Raw genomic sequence first — 15,573 nt, 5'->3', positions numbered from 1 at the left:
AAACTATTCTCTTTCTGTAAATTCCACAATCCAATGCCGACAGCAGCTGGCTTATGCAAAGAAACCTAAGTTTTTTGTTTGTTTTTTTTTAACGTTTATTTATTTTTGAGACAGAGAGAGACAGAGCATGAAAGGGGGAGGGTCAGAGAGAGCTGGAGACACAGGATCGGAAGCAGGCTCCAGGCTCTGAGCTGTCAGCCCAGAGCCCGACGCGGGGTTCGAACTCACAGCCCGCGAGATCATGACCTGAGCCAAAGTCGGCCGCTTGACCGACTGAGCCACCCAGGCGCCCCTTAAGTTGTTTTTTAAGTGGCACCAGTGGGGCTCACGTGAGATCAGAATCCAGGGTGCTTGGGGTATTTGAATCTCAGAATGACTCTCTATAGGCGGAGAATCTCCAGAGGCCTCACACGTCTGCTCTAGATGGCATTTGCCCGATCTCATTCAGGGTTAATGGACTGTTTCATCCTCTTTATCTTTAAGACCTGAAATAATTTCTTCTGCCTGAACTGAGGAATGCATTGGGCTGGCCCCTTTGCAGTCACAAGATCAAAAGCATTTCTCCTAAATCATTTTTTAAAATCCTTATTAAACATGTCAGAAGGGAAAGTGAGCAAAATTACTCACACTTTTTTCCTTAATCTTTGTAACAGCATCATTGTCCCGGAGTTGCAGGGAGAGGGGATGATAGGCAAATTGTCTTTTTTTTTTTTTTTCTTGTAAAGGAAAACACAAAAATCCAAAATAAGAACATCTAATTAGTTCTCAGTATGAAAGGCTCTTTCATATTTACAAAAATTATGTCATTTCAAGATTTCACCAAAAAAGTGACTTTTCTAGTGCAGGTAATTCAGGACTCTGTGCTGTCAACCTGCTGAGTTCTGCAGCTGGGCTCTTGGAGACACAAGGGTGCCCTCGTCCGCTCACCCCTGTGCCCCTCCACAGCCCATACATCTTTCAGGAGCTCTTGGGAAGCCGGTGGACTCAGGCCACTACTGCAACTTTGGGGTTCTGACTTCCTGCACAGGCCCCACCCCAGGGAGACAATGAGGGAGGACCGGAGATTCTCATTCAAAGGATGCTAAAGGGGTCCTGGCAGGCCGACCCCTGGATTTTACACCTTTCCCCAGAACCGTGGAACCACAGCGTTTCAGATGTAGGATTCAATCTCCTCCTACTCACAGTTTAAGAACAAAGGAAGACAAAAACCCATCTCCAGTGCAGGGACTTGAAACATTTATCCCCACTCAGGGGCTAGGCATTCAGGGGACAGGCAGGAGGAATCTGCAGCAGTGATAGCCCAGGAGGGATGTCAGTGGGTGAGGCCCAGCAGGCACTTGTCTTGATGGCTTCATTCCAGGCAGGTTTTGACAGCAGCTTTGCTTCAGGGGCTGAGTGTTTGCCATTTGCTGTCAAAGGGCAGATGCAGCTTCCAGAACCAGAACCCCAGGAGACAGTGGGAAGGGGATTTTAGAATGAGACAGACACCTGAGTTCAAATTCTGCTCCACTTGTAACACTCTGGGTGGCCTTGGACATGTGTCCAAATCTCTGCTTCCTTGTCTGTAATCCACCAGAATAACTGACACCCTACCTCTCTAGGTTTCAGGAGAAAACAGGACTCCGCCAGCCGAGGTCAGCTCCAGGGAGTGGGCAGGACTCCTTACAGAGGGCGGGTGGTATTACAGAAACCACACAGCAGCTACTTGTGGGGCGCAGTTACTTCGCGGTCCGGCTCCAAAGCAGGCGGGAGCAGAGGGAAAAACACCCTGGCCTTTCTCTGCTCTGCCCTCATCACCTGCTCATGCCTCCCAACCAGAAACCATCTGGCAAGGGAACCCGGGAGATGTAGGCCATGGGGCGGGCAGAGAGTGGATGGGGATAGCAGGGGTAGGTGGAGAAGATGGAACCTGACCAGCATGTTATCCTTATTTAGTCTTGTTATGAGGACCAAAAATGATGTATGTAAACGCTTAGTATGTAGCCTGATGTATAGCAGGGTCTCAGCAAATGAACATTATATCTCATTATGCCAATTCACAGTTAGGGTCTTTCAGGCAGCAGACGTCCTGCCTTATTTTCACACAAAGAGCCCCCCAATACCCCTTAGACACCTGGTGCATGCTGAGACTCGTGGAGATAGAAGCCTTACTATGACACCAAGCCTGCCCTCAGGGAGAGAAGACATGGACATTGACGCCTATGAGACAGGAAAACAGGAGGTGACCAGGGTCACAAATGTGACTCGGCTTCCCAGCTGCAAGGTCCTCTAAGTCCAGGCCATGGCTTCTGGTTCTCTTGTTTTCCATTCTACTCTGTTTAAAAGCTTTTTCTTCTTCCAATAAAATTCTAATTAGAATCCCTGCATATTGTTGAAAACACAAAACTTGCAGAAAAGCATAAAGAAGAATAAAAATTACCCCTCTTTCCTCTCCAAAGACAAGCACTGTTATATTTTTATGAATCTCCTTCCTGTGTGCTCTGTTTTATAAAGTTGGTCTCATGTTAGATATGCAGTTTTGTATCCTGGTTGTTGTTTGGGGTTGTTTTTGTTTTCATTTTCCACTTCTTTTATAAGGATTGAAATTGCTCCAAAAATGTCTTTTAATGACTCCATAAGAGTAAATCACATGGTTGGGAACATGAACCCAGAATCAGCAGACTCACCTCTAGTTGCAGCTTCACCAGCCCTTAGCTGCGTGACAATGGACAAGTTACTTGACTTCCCCCACCGTCAGCTTCTGCGTGTGTTAACCACTGCGGAGGGAGGATAGAGTGGGCGTCTCACAAAGTCATCGTTAATGAGAAATGAGATAATTACGTGAACCAATTAGCTCTGTGTCTGAGACATGGTAAACAGCTGAATGGTAGTTATCATAATGGTCATTATTAGTCCATAGTCTCTCCTCTGTTGGTGACTATCCAAGGTGCTTCTGATTTATTTTTAGTGAAGTAATCCTGCTATGACATTCTCGAACTTAAATCTCTTTCCATACTTCAACTTTTTCCTTAGGGTATATAAAGTTATGGTCCCAGGTACAAACACTTAAAAGTTCAAGTCCTGGAGCCGGGTGGTCAGGGCTTACATCTGGCTGTGTGATACTGGAAAGGTCACGTAACTTCTCTGTGCTTCAGTTGCCTCTTCTCTAAAAGGAGGTGATGATAGTGTCAGCTGTTGTGAGGGTTACATGAGATAAGAGATGCAAAGTGCCTGGCACAGGTAAACAAAATACATATTAGCCAGTGTTGTTACCGTGCATACTCCCAATTGTACTCCTTTATCCTTTATCCTCAACGGCTTTTAGCACTGGGCTGAGCACCAGTAGACTTCAATTAATACACATTAAATTGGATTAAAATTGGTTGGTAGGAGTGTTCCTTGAGTACTCAGGAAGATGCCCCGCCTCCTCGTTAGGAGGTTAACCCTCAGGCCAGCCCTCCTGCCCCGTCCTGTCCTCATCCAGCCCCACCCACACCTACAGCCTGTGTCTTTGGAAGGACCTTTCCTTTTGCCTCTGTTCAACTTACAACACTGTCTGCCCGTTACAGGCTTCTCTTGACAGACCCCAAATAGCATAAGGCCTCGGAGGCTTCTGAGATGATAGGCCAGAGTCCCTGTCTCCATCACTGCGACCTAAGGTTGAAGAACCCTTTCTGAAACCTGGGCCCAGAGCCTTTCTCCTATTTCTCACCCACAGCCTCCTAGTCCTGAGAGCATCAAACTACTTTATCCCATGCTTAAGGATCTGAGCTTAAGGACCTGAGCACCTATTATGCACGGGGCACTGTCCAAGAGGCCAGATGATGCCCAAGCTGGCTCCTACCTAAAGCAGAAAACTTCATGGCCTAAAAATCAACTGTTAGTGTTTGGTTCTTGCTGGAAACATAAAAATACATGAATAAACTTTGGTGCTTCAGAGCAAACCCTAGAGATAACCCCAGGAACATAAGCTAATCCACCATAAGACCAAATGAGAAGGTTGATTTATGTCAAAGGGGTGGGTGGGGTAAATAACCCAGAATCCCAGCAATACAGGCAAACCAGGACACTGCAGCTGGGGTGTTGGCAAACACACGATGAGCTGCCGCCAGGTTTGCACATAGCTACCAACCTCCAGTAGAAATGCATCATTTGGCAGGTAGTAGGTTGATTCACAAAGAGGGTGAATTTCCACACACTGGATGTATGGGATGGATGAACAAGGGGCTAGTGCCACGATCTATGCTTTCTGGTGGGAATTCTCCTATGACACAGCTTGAAACTCGGGTGTTGGATTCTCAGAGGTGACTTCCATCCTGCTTAATAGGAATACCCTTCTTTTTACTCCAGAGCAAACTGTCAGTGTGTTCATCCCACAGAATTTATTAGACACCTACTATGTGGAAGGCACTGTATCAGGATTACTGGATTAATTATTACCTAGAACAGGAAGGGCAAATACACAGCAAGCATGCCATAAATCCCTCTCCTTTGCCCAAGGCAGACACCAGTCTTCCCAAGAACCTGGGTGTAGCCTCAGAACCCATCTCAACACAGGGCTCTGGGCAGTCCTATCAATCAAGTGGACTTGGCATACCCTATGAAACCTGTTTGCCACGTTGGAGCTAAAACACATATTTAGAGAATATGTGGACAGCAAAAGAGAGAAGTCCAAGCAGCAACCTGCCATTTGGAATGAGGTGGGGTAATTTCAGAAACAGCCCAATAGACGGTTGTGACAACGCAGGGGAAGTCAAGGCCATCTTAGGAGCCTTAGCAGTAGGTCCAAGCGAAGAGTCAGACTCTCCTATGTGATCTTGAACATGTCCCTTCACCTCTTGGGCCCCAGGTTTCTTATTTATAAAAGGGGGACGATGATGACAATACCTACTCCACAGGGTCGTTATGACGAGTAAATGAGATGATGCCCTGTGAAGTGTTTAACGAACCCGTCTAATAGCAAGGAGTGTACTTGTAGTGATTATATATAGACTGCATTTAGGTGAAGAAGAGTAAAATAAGTTCCCCTCTCTAAACAGTCCAGTAGAAGGACTTTCTGAGCATTTGACAAGATGGAAAAATTTTAGGCCCAAGTGCCAGAACTAGAGTTATCTTATTTCCATCAGAAAATGTTCTCCTTGACCCCCACAGAGCTAGTGCCCAAGAACTGTTCCAGAATATAGAGATGTGGTCATTAGGGCATATGCTTCTTAATTAGAGCTCTGTCCACCCCAAAAGTGACCCCATCAAACAGAGGCAAAGCTAAAAAATGGCAGTGTGTTCTCTCGCTTTTGTCAGATGCCTGAAAGGTGATAATATCCTTCAATTTATGAAAGGGGACTCTTAACAAATACTAACTACCAGTTTATGAAAGGGGACTCTTAACAAATACTAACTACCAATTTATGAAAGGGGACTAGTCCACAGGATTGTATCTAGAAATGGGTGAGAATGCTAGGTATACCAGATTCCTATTCTGCCTTCTTCTGTTGGATAGTGATTATTGTATTACAAATACACCAGACGTCCCCTGTAGACATTTAGCAAATACAGAGAAAGAAAAAGAAAAATACATAAAGCATTCATAATCCCACCACCCAGGGGGAAAAAACGTTGGTATCAACCCATCTAGACTTTACCCTCTGCATTTTTAAATTTTAAAAGTATAAGATTTTTAATTTAAAACATCCACTTAAATTCTCTCTGTCTCTCCCTTTCCCCCTCCACCTTTTCACTTCAGTGTATCATTACCAGTTCAAGATCCAGTTCATCAACCAACTTGAGAAACCAGTAGAACCAACGTTTACCATGACACTCCTGGGAACAAAAGAGGAAAACCAGAAAATTACCATCACTCTGTGAGTACAAGTTGCAGCCCCATCTCTGGTGACGACGTGCTGCTTTTTCTCCCAGGGTCTAGATGGACCCTGTGCTCTTCAAGGGTCAGGCCGGACACAGCTTATTCTTCTCAGCCCAAAGGACTGTTCCAAACATCTTTCAGACGGGACGTAACCCCGAGCCCAGCCCCGCAGATTGCTTTATGATGGAACTACCCGGGTTTGTAACGATTCATTGCCCTGTGAGCTGAGTGGAGAGGGAAGCCGGAGGTGGCGAGAGCCATCCACAGTGCAGGAAGAAGAGCCGGGCAGGGAGGAGCAGGGAGGGCTGGAGCAGGTGTCCACAGGATGGCCCGGAGTCCCTTTCCAGTGAGTTCTGAGAACCGTAACACAGAAATAAAACTGGTTTCAACTTTGCACACATTTCCCATCTCGGTCAGCCTGCACTGCCAGCCTGCCCATCTGTCCTTTGACCTGTTACACACCTGCTCACAAGGCAAACAGTGGCCTCATGCCTCCCTCAGAGGCTCACCAGCTTCACTGGCCAGAAAAAGGCTGCTTTTTCGCAGCATCTCCACCCTCAGCATGGGGTCTTTCTGGGAAGCGACACTCCACCTGCTCCAGGTACAGTCCTCAGGTCTGGAAAATGGCCCCCAGCTTTGGATCTCTGATCATCAATCACATTGATTCCATCGTTCAGCAAGTGTTTGTGCTATGCCCCAGAGGTAGAGGACCCTAGCCCTAGTATGCTCACAGCCGAGCAGGGTAGATGGATTCCTGAACAATTCTTGACAACATTCTGCAGGAAGAGCGATGGCGAGCCGTGCAGGGGAACCCTCCATCTACCTGTCTCGCCCTAAATCCAGGGTTACCTCTGCACTGTCCTAGATCTCTCCTGGGAAATAGCTCCATAGTGGGAAGTCACTGTGGCTTTCCATGCTGCTCAGTCATGTTGGGACATGTTAATGTCTTGGAGATTAGTGAGTAAAGCTGCTAATGATATCTAAGTACCTGCATTTAAATCTTGCTCCAAATTGGTCCATCACCTAAACATGTGGTTTTCTGTTACTGTTATACTTTGTTGTTTCTATTTATATGGGGAGAAAAAAAAAAGCACTAGTGGGAAAATAAGAGTGTGGTGTGGCTTTACTTAAACCCACAGACAGCTGACCTGCCCCGAGGTCATTGCCAAAGCCCCATTGTCTTCTCTTTCCTGATGTGTTAGTGTTGAAGCTAGGAAACCTGAGCTAAAGAAGGTTACCAGATTCACTATGGCAGAACTCTCAGAGCCTTTTAAATATGCTAACACAGGGGCCCCTGGGTGGCTCAGTCAGTTAAGTATCTGACTCTTGATTTGGGCTCAGGTCATGATCTCACGGTTTGTGAGTTCAAGCCCCACATAAGGTTTTTTGCTGACAGAGTGGAGACTGCTTGGGATATTCTAAATAAATAAATAAATAAATCCTAACATAGGATGTAGCATGGTTTTCCCAATATTAATAGTCTGGCATACCATTGCTTTTTCTAAAAATAGTCTGTCCAACACCAGTTTGGGAAAAGCAACAGAAAAGACCTCCCTAAGTCACTCAGGCAAGCCTAACATATCCTGCATGTGCCCAAACATGACTTTGCTGTTACAGATAAACTGGGTCTGATTTCCTTTGTATCTTCAAGGGATCAAGAAATTACTAGTAATAAAACCTATTCCTTCCTTATCACGTTGGATTTGGATATCGGTGAGCTGGTCATGATCAAGTTCAAGTGGGAAAATGGCGCAGTATGGACCAATGTCTGGAACACGGTCCAAACCATCATCCCATGGAGCAGAAGGCCCCTCTACTTGGGTCTTGTTGCAAAGACCATCAGAGTCAAGGCGGGAGAAACCCAGCAACGGTGAGTGCAAACACAGCCTTCCCTGACACCAGTCATGCACCTGCATGTACCAGCACTTCCGTAATTAATACTTACATTTATATCATAAAGTGTGCATTATCATGTCCTCATGATGGCTTATAGATGCTCAGAAATGTGAAATGACCATCCTGAGTTCACACAGCCATAGGTGGAAGGACCAAGGTCTTCTGACTCCCAGTCCAGCCTCTTCCCACTGCCTGTGGTTAACAGCTACCTGCCTCTGGAGTTTGAGAAACCACCTCAGTGGCACAGTGCTTTTCAAACTTCAGCATGCAGGTGAATCACCAGGAGATGTCCAAGGACCATACTTTGGCAAGGACCAAGTTGTGACATTTCCTTCTTATTGTTCACCCAGAGAAATGCTTGTAACAGATCACAATCTCAAAATCTCATTCTGCGATGGTGCCTTTCAAATCTTAGAGTGCCAAAGAGTCAGTGGGAAGCTTATTAAATATGCAGAATTCCTGAAGCCACCTCCAGAGCTCCTGATTTATGGTGGTTTGTGAAGGGACCCAGGACACACATTTGCTAATAAAAGCCCTAAGAAATTCTGATGTGGACCAATGGAGTAAGCCTTAAGAAATGCTACTTTGTGTGATTTAACATCTCCCTTGGCCCCAAGGTCCCCAGGGACAATAAGGGGTTGGGGACAGAGTAGGACATAAAAGAAAGAAAGGGTGGTCCAGCTGTGCCTTCAGTCCTATCAGCAGAGCAGAGGGATGCCCAACATATTTTGCCATGGCAACCATGCTTTTCTATAGTTCTGCAGTTCTCCACGAAAGGAGAATTCTGTCCTTCCCCAGACCATTCCTCCTCCTCCCCACTGTATTCAGGAAACTTGTCTCTCCTCTCCCACCTTCCTTTGTTGGAAAGCCCATTTCTCTCTTTGGCTTGTCCTCAGTAGAGATGGAAAACAGCAGGCCTCTCACCTCTGAACTACATTCCTCCCTCCCCCCACAGGCTTCATGGCCAGGAGCGGTCCCACGGCAGATTTATGCCCCGGAGTCCTTTACACAACAGCGCTCTGAGATTTTATCTCCCTGGGATACAAAATCCTGGCAATTACTAAGAGCATACTCTGCAGCCTGCCAACAGATTTCTCCACATGATCAATTTGAGAAAATTAAACTGTTTCTCTCCTCGTATACACTTAGCTATTCTTGCATGACTTTCTGGCCCTTTAGAAGAGCTCTACTTCTGAAAAACACCCTTCCCCGCATTCTCTCAGCTAGATGGTAATTCCTCAGTTCTAGTGGCTGTTCACCATGACGATTCTCTGTGACTTGACCTGAAAAGCTGTATAAAACACAACACAACCTTCTCACTGGTGCTTACCCACACGGTTCTGAAGAAGGAAAGGGCAGAGGGAAGGGAATGGCGCTTACAGAGCTCCCACCGCATGGTGGGCACAGGATTAAGTCTAGAGTGTTAGTCTCATGTAACCTTCCCAATGACCCTCTGAAATGGGTAGGACTGGCTGTGCAGATTAGGAAGCTGAGGCTCATAGATAGACATTACACAGCTTGGGCTGATAATTGTCTGGGCCCAGATCTGATTCAGGGTTTGTCTGATTCATTGCCTATTTACTGCCCATGCACTGTTTCCAACAGTCCCTTCCTCTATTAATCTTGGCCCCATGAATTTGACTTTCCTTAGTCTAAGCCAGCAGAGTTGCAGGGCTGGACATTAATATACATGCGTATCAAACCCTTCCTTGGAGCTGTAAGAGGTACATGCTGGACCTCTTAAAGAGAAGGGGTTGTGGGACCCATTGTTTTTTAAGTTGCAAGTACTCAGTGCCTCCCTGTGTATCTTCACACTATGAGGTGCCATTAGGGGAAAGCAAAAAAATCTGAGCTGTGACTCTGTATAAAGAAATTCCAGGGCCTAATTAGGAAAACAAGACGCATTAATTTTACTAATAACACGCTCCATCCCAGTGCTTCTCAAGCCTTAATGTGCACAGGAATCATCTGGGAATCGTGTTGAAATGCAATTAAAATGCAGGGTGGGCGGGGCCTGAAATTCTGCATCTGTAACAAGCTCCCAGGTGCTGCTGATGTTGCTGGCACACGGACCACACTTTGTGTAAGTGAAGGTCTAGTATTGCATGGTCTAGGAAGCCTAGAAGAAAGACATCGGGTCAGGGGTGCTGTGCTACAGCAGGCTTTGGGGAGGCCAGGAGGCGTTCCCGGAGAGACAGGCAGCGAGCAAAGCAGTAATGTAGGCAGAATCCACAGACCCACGTCTGCCAGTCCTAAGCTCAAATTCTACTTGGTCGTCACCTGTGTAGCCTCAGACACCGACTGCACCGCTCTGACTCAGTTCTTCCGTGATAAATGGAATTCACAATATATGTCTCGTGAGACTAATAACAACTACCAATTTTTGAGCACCTCCACAATCCATAATCCCAGAGCCAGGGTGTAAATATTCAACCTCATAACTCTTAATCTCTCTGCTAACTACAAGGGGGAAAAAAATGGTTAAGTAACTTGCTCTGTGCCTCCATGGGAGGAATTCAGTGAGAGGTGATTTTCTCTTCCAAAGACACAGAGTCAGGGATGAAAGAGCCCTTTGTGGTTGAAGAGACAGGACAGATAACATTGATTCTACAGCAGGACATAAAAAGTGATCGGCTGAACATAATGAGAAAATGTTCAATTTCCACAGTAATCATGTAAATGCAAAACAAAGATCAATGAAATTAGCACTGGTCACCCATTAGTTTGGCAGGAATTAAAAAACAGACAATATCCAGAGTTGGTAAAGGAGTGGAGAAACAGGCATTCTCATACACTATTCGTGGGAATGTAAATTATGGAGCTTCTGCAGGAGTATTTCATTCAATGACTAACATTTAGTGAGCACCTACTTTATGCTAGGTATACAGCAGTGAACAGAATAGACAAAGCCTTCGGTCTCATGGAGCTTACATTATCAAAATTTTAAATACACCTAAGACCCAGAATTTTAACTCTAGGTATCTCTCCTGGATAAATACTCCAAACATCCACAAAACATATATAGATACAAAAATGTCTATTGCAGTACTATCTGTAAATGGTAAACCATTGGGAAAATCTCAATATCCATCAATAGGAAAGTGGCTATAATGTGCGGTGGTATATCCATACAATGGGATTTTGTGCAGGAGGTGAAAAAGAATGAAATAGATTCATATGGATTGTTATGAACAGGTCTCCAAGTATGTTACTTGATGACAATGAAAAATTTCAGAAAAATGCATACATTATACATACATTACATACAAAAATACATACATTATAATCCCACTTCTATTAAGAATTCTTCTGTTTGGGGCACCTGGGTGGCTCAGTCGGTTGAGCGTCCGACTTTGGCTCAGGTCATGATCTCACGGTCCGTGAGTTCGAGCCCCATGTCGGGCTCTGTGCTGAGAGCTCAGAGCCTGGAGCCTGCTTCAGATTCTGTGGTCTCCCTCTCTCTCTGCCCCTCCCCTGCTCATGGTTGCACGCTCGCTCGCTCTCTCTCTCTGTCAAAAATAAATAAACATTAAAAAAAAAGAATTATTTATGTTTGCACATGAACATTGATATATGTATAAATGCATAGAAACAGGTCTGGAAATACATAAGCCAAACCAGGAAAGTGGAGGAGAGTGATATTGATGAAGGGTGATGGCAAAGAGGACCTTTTAATATTTGACTTCACTTATATCTTTACCATTTGAATTTTTCAAAATTGCATTCACAAATTACTCATAATACTCTTTATTTTAGCTTTCTTGAGATATAATTGACAAAATTAAGATATTTAAAGTGTACATCAGTGTGATTTGATATATGTATACATGTGAAAGGATCCTCCCCATCCAGTTAACTAACACATTCATCACCTAACACATACATAGTACAGTGTTACCAACTATAGTCACTGTGTTTTACATTAGATCCTCAGACCTTATTCATCTTACAGCTGAAAGTTTGTACCCTTTCACCAACCTCTCCCTATCTCCCCTCCCTCCAAGCCCTGGGAATCACTTTTCTACTGTTTCTATGACTTTTACTTTTTTTTTTTTTTTGGATTCCACATATAAGTGATACCATGCAGTATTTGTCCTTCTCTGTCTGCCTTATACACTATTTTAATTATAAAAGTCTGATTTAATGAAGACTTGACCTTAGATATAATTCAAAAAAAGTGAGGAAGGCAGGCAGGCAGGCAGGAAGGGAAAGAGAAAGAAAGAAAGAAAGAGGGAAAGAAAGAAAGAAAGAAAGAAAGAAAGAAAGAAAGAAAGAAAGAAGGAAGGAAGAAGAAAAACCATAAACTAGAATTCTTTGTGACTACTGACACTTTCGTCCTAATGGATACAAGTTAGCAAACAGCATCTCAGGCCAAGCTAATGAACAGTCAGAGCAGTCTAGCGGTTGGTCTCCAAGAGAGACCACAAACACAGAGCAATGTCTTCTCGAGCTGGACAGTGTCTGCACCAATAAGAGGAAGGGGCTGGGCTTACAGGGCTGAGCCCTGCAGAGGCTGGTGACAGTGGCCTCGTGCCCGGGGACCTTTAAGAACAGCACTGGCAAACTGGAGCCTGCGCAAAGAAAGAAGGCTGGGGAGAGAAGCCTGCCTTGTGAGGAACAGTTGAAGGAACTGCAAATGTTTGCCCTGGAGTCAGGGCAGTGCAGTGAAAGGAACAATAGTTACCCTCAAATCTTTGACGTGCTGTGGTTGGGGAGAAAAAAGGAGAATAGCCCCAAGGACTTTCTGTTCTCACAGAGCTGAAATCACCCCAGTGCAGAGCTCTAGGAAGCAGCCTTACACTGATTGCTTTTACAGACTTGGGTTTGGTTTTTCTCTGAGGTTATGAAAATATTTGTGAACATAAGAATCTAATTTTTTAAAAATAGCATGCATTACATAAATTGAGTATTTATTTACAAAGGATGAAACACTTCAATAAGCTCCATCTAAAAGCTGATGCTCTGTTTGCTTTATGTTTTCTGTTCAGAATGACATTTTGCTCCGAAAACACGGATGGCCTACAACTCCAACCAACCCAGGAGAAAACCTTTGTGAGATGTAACAGAAACTCTAAAAAACTGAAGGGAAACATCAGATGAGCTTTAATGAAGACCCAATGTGAAAAACAAATGATCTTATTCCTCCTCTGGAATGGTTACTTTATCTGGAAACCCAAGTTATACAAACAATGTTGCATAAAGTTGAAATAAAGTTTAGATTTAAAGGAGGTGTACAGTTTCACGATTCTAAACTGAGCTTTTAAAAACTTTATTATGGGGGAACCTGGGTGACCCAGTGGTTAATCATCTGATTCTTTCCGCTCCGGTCATGATCTCACGGGTCGTGAGTTCAAGCCCCACATTGGGCTCTGAACTGATAGCACGGAGCCTGCTTGGGATTTTGTCTCCCTCTCTCTCTGCCCCTCCCCCATACTCTCTCATTTTCTTTCTTTCTCTCTCTTTCTCAAAAGCAAACATTTTAAAAAATTGAGATAAGTAAATGAATACAATTATGTTATGTAACTGTATTCAAATATTTGTAACTAAAAATTTCCTGATTAGATCGCTGATTAAATAGTAATATACGCAAATATAAGTACAAATAAGAGCCATTTTAGATTCTTTGTCCTAATTTACAATGTCTTTTACAGTTAAGTCAAATTTTCCATATTTCCTTCCTAGTTTATTCTGATCCGTTTTTTGAACCATGCTGGAAAGGTACTTTTTCATTACAAAACTAATGCTTCAATAAAGTGAAATTCCAATTAATCGCTAGTCGTATGTCCCAAAGTACACATCCTTTAAGACAATTTAGCTCACTAAAAGAAAAATTCTAATTAAACTAATAGCTGCCATCATACAAATTATACAATTATTTCACTGACTCAAACCAGTAAAAGTAGAATTCTCCTAAAACTATAATGATAGCATGAAAGCTGGACAGTTGGTCATTCTAACAATTAAATCACTATGGCAATAAGTCCAATTTTTCTCTTTCACTAATGGTTGCAACAAAAGCTAAGGGAAAACTTACCTCAAAGAGTTAGATACCAAATTTCAAACTGTCCAGTAAATGAAAGAATGATGCTTTAACCAGCAAATTCCATCACAAAGCATGGGAAGGAAATATGAGACATGTCAGGACTTGGATATGTATGTGCTTCAAGCAACTCAGAGAACACTGTGCACACTAAACAACCTTCCCTGACATTCACACAGGCTCAGCTCTGCACAGCTCATAACTCGCCTGCTCTTCTCAGAGCAGGATACAGCAGAGCTGGTGAAACACAAATCCCTAAAAGACATCTGCCTCTGATGCAATCAATTTTAAGATTGTCTTGTATGATTCACTTTAATTTCCTTTGGAAAGACCCACAAGACTAAAGGACAGGAGTGTGGTGATGGGGAGGGGGGCGGGAAGAACAGCTTGGTCAATGTCACCTTCTGTCCTGAGTGCTAATCTTGCCTGCAAAAACACCTGACCACACTTTTCAGTAAAGTGTGTTGTGTGTGTGTCTAGAAATGATAGATAGTCAAATGAACAGTATGTCCCATCATGTCTAAAATACCAAGATTTGGGGTGCCTGGGTGGCTCAGTCAGTTAAACGTCTGACTTCGGCTCAGGTCATGATCTCACGGCTCGTGAGTTTGAGCCCCACATCAGGCTATGTGCGGACAGCTCGGAGCCTGGAGCCTGCTTCGGGTTCGGTGTCTCCCTCTCTTTCTGCCCCTCCCCCGTTCACACTCTGTCTCTCAAAAATAAGTAAACGTTAAAAAAAAATTTTAAATACCAAGATTTACAATAAAATACCAAGATTTACATTTGCATTGAATTGGCATGTATTATCATTTAGTGAACCAGAAGGAATTTAAAATATCACTTTTTAAAAACAACACGAAAACACTCTCGGCTGTAAACCCTACCGAGCCTATGCACATGCATGCCAGGAAGCACGGAAAAGAAAACTCATATCAGCCTGAAGTCTTGACGACCAGAAACAGCCCGAATGTCTGCCAGGGTGACACGTAAAAGAACTGTGGTATATTCTTACTAATGGAATGCTAACCGGGAGTGACAAAGATGAACCAAAGCTACATACACAACAGGAATAGGGCTGACCCTAGGGGGATGATACTCAGTGAGGCACCCAGGGTGCAAAATTTAAGGGAGCACTCATGGGTTTGTATATTCACACAAAGGCATAATATATATACACACACACACACACACACACACATATACATACATATATATGTATATATATGGTATAATACAAGCAAGACTAAACTATATTGTTAGAGATGAATACATAAGTGATAAAATCCTAAGCTAAAAGCAGTAACACCACTGCCACAACACCACCACCGTGGTACCTCTAAGGAAGCAGGAAGTGACCACCAGCGTTCCAGGGGCCACCAAGACGGTACTTGTCACTCGGATGGTAATGCCAGGTGTTCATTTTTAAAACCATTTTTTAAACTGTACCTATGTATGTTATGCACTCACTTTTAGTATGGATGTCACGTTGTGCGAGAGGGGAAAAAAAAGAAGATAAAACGCGGAGTCAAAACCAACATTTGTCTACTACAGTGATTGATGCATTTCAGTGTGAATGTCGTTTCACACAAAATACAATTAGAAATTATTTCATCTTTAGAAGGAAAACTTGAAGTGACACGGCACGTCATAACATTTGAGGCAGAGAAGTCAATAAGGAACCAGCATGACAAATGGTTAACTGGAACATTCGAAACTCCTCTTGGCACGGGTTATTTTCACTTGGGAAGATGTGTTCGTCGACATCCCATTTTCTGAAGTACGTCTTGGTAGGGAAGTC

At 43.8% G+C, this 15,573-nt stretch overlaps 1 protein-coding gene across 1 annotated transcript in view; it reads left to right on the top strand.

Moving 5' to 3' along the window:
• LIPC (lipase C, hepatic type) overlaps positions 1-12,903 on the top strand; it is a 160,420-nt gene extending 147,517 nt beyond the window's left edge. The window contains exons 8-10 of the mRNA XM_047864530.1: positions 5,720-5,837; positions 7,491-7,709; positions 12,724-12,903. Coding sequence (XP_047720486.1) covers positions 5,720-5,837; positions 7,491-7,709; positions 12,724-12,835 — 449 coding nt within the window. The 3' untranslated portion in view covers positions 12,836-12,903. The remainder of the gene's footprint in view (positions 1-5,719; positions 5,838-7,490; positions 7,710-12,723) is intronic.
• Positions 12,904-15,573: the final 2,670 nt, after the last annotated feature.

Source organism: Prionailurus viverrinus, chromosome B3, assembly GCF_022837055.1.
Source record: "Prionailurus viverrinus isolate Anna chromosome B3, UM_Priviv_1.0, whole genome shotgun sequence".
NCBI classification, from domain to species: domain Eukaryota; kingdom Metazoa; phylum Chordata; class Mammalia; order Carnivora; family Felidae; genus Prionailurus; species Prionailurus viverrinus.
Note: the sequence above shows the minus strand (reverse complement) of the source record. Positions and strands in the feature narration are given on the sequence as shown.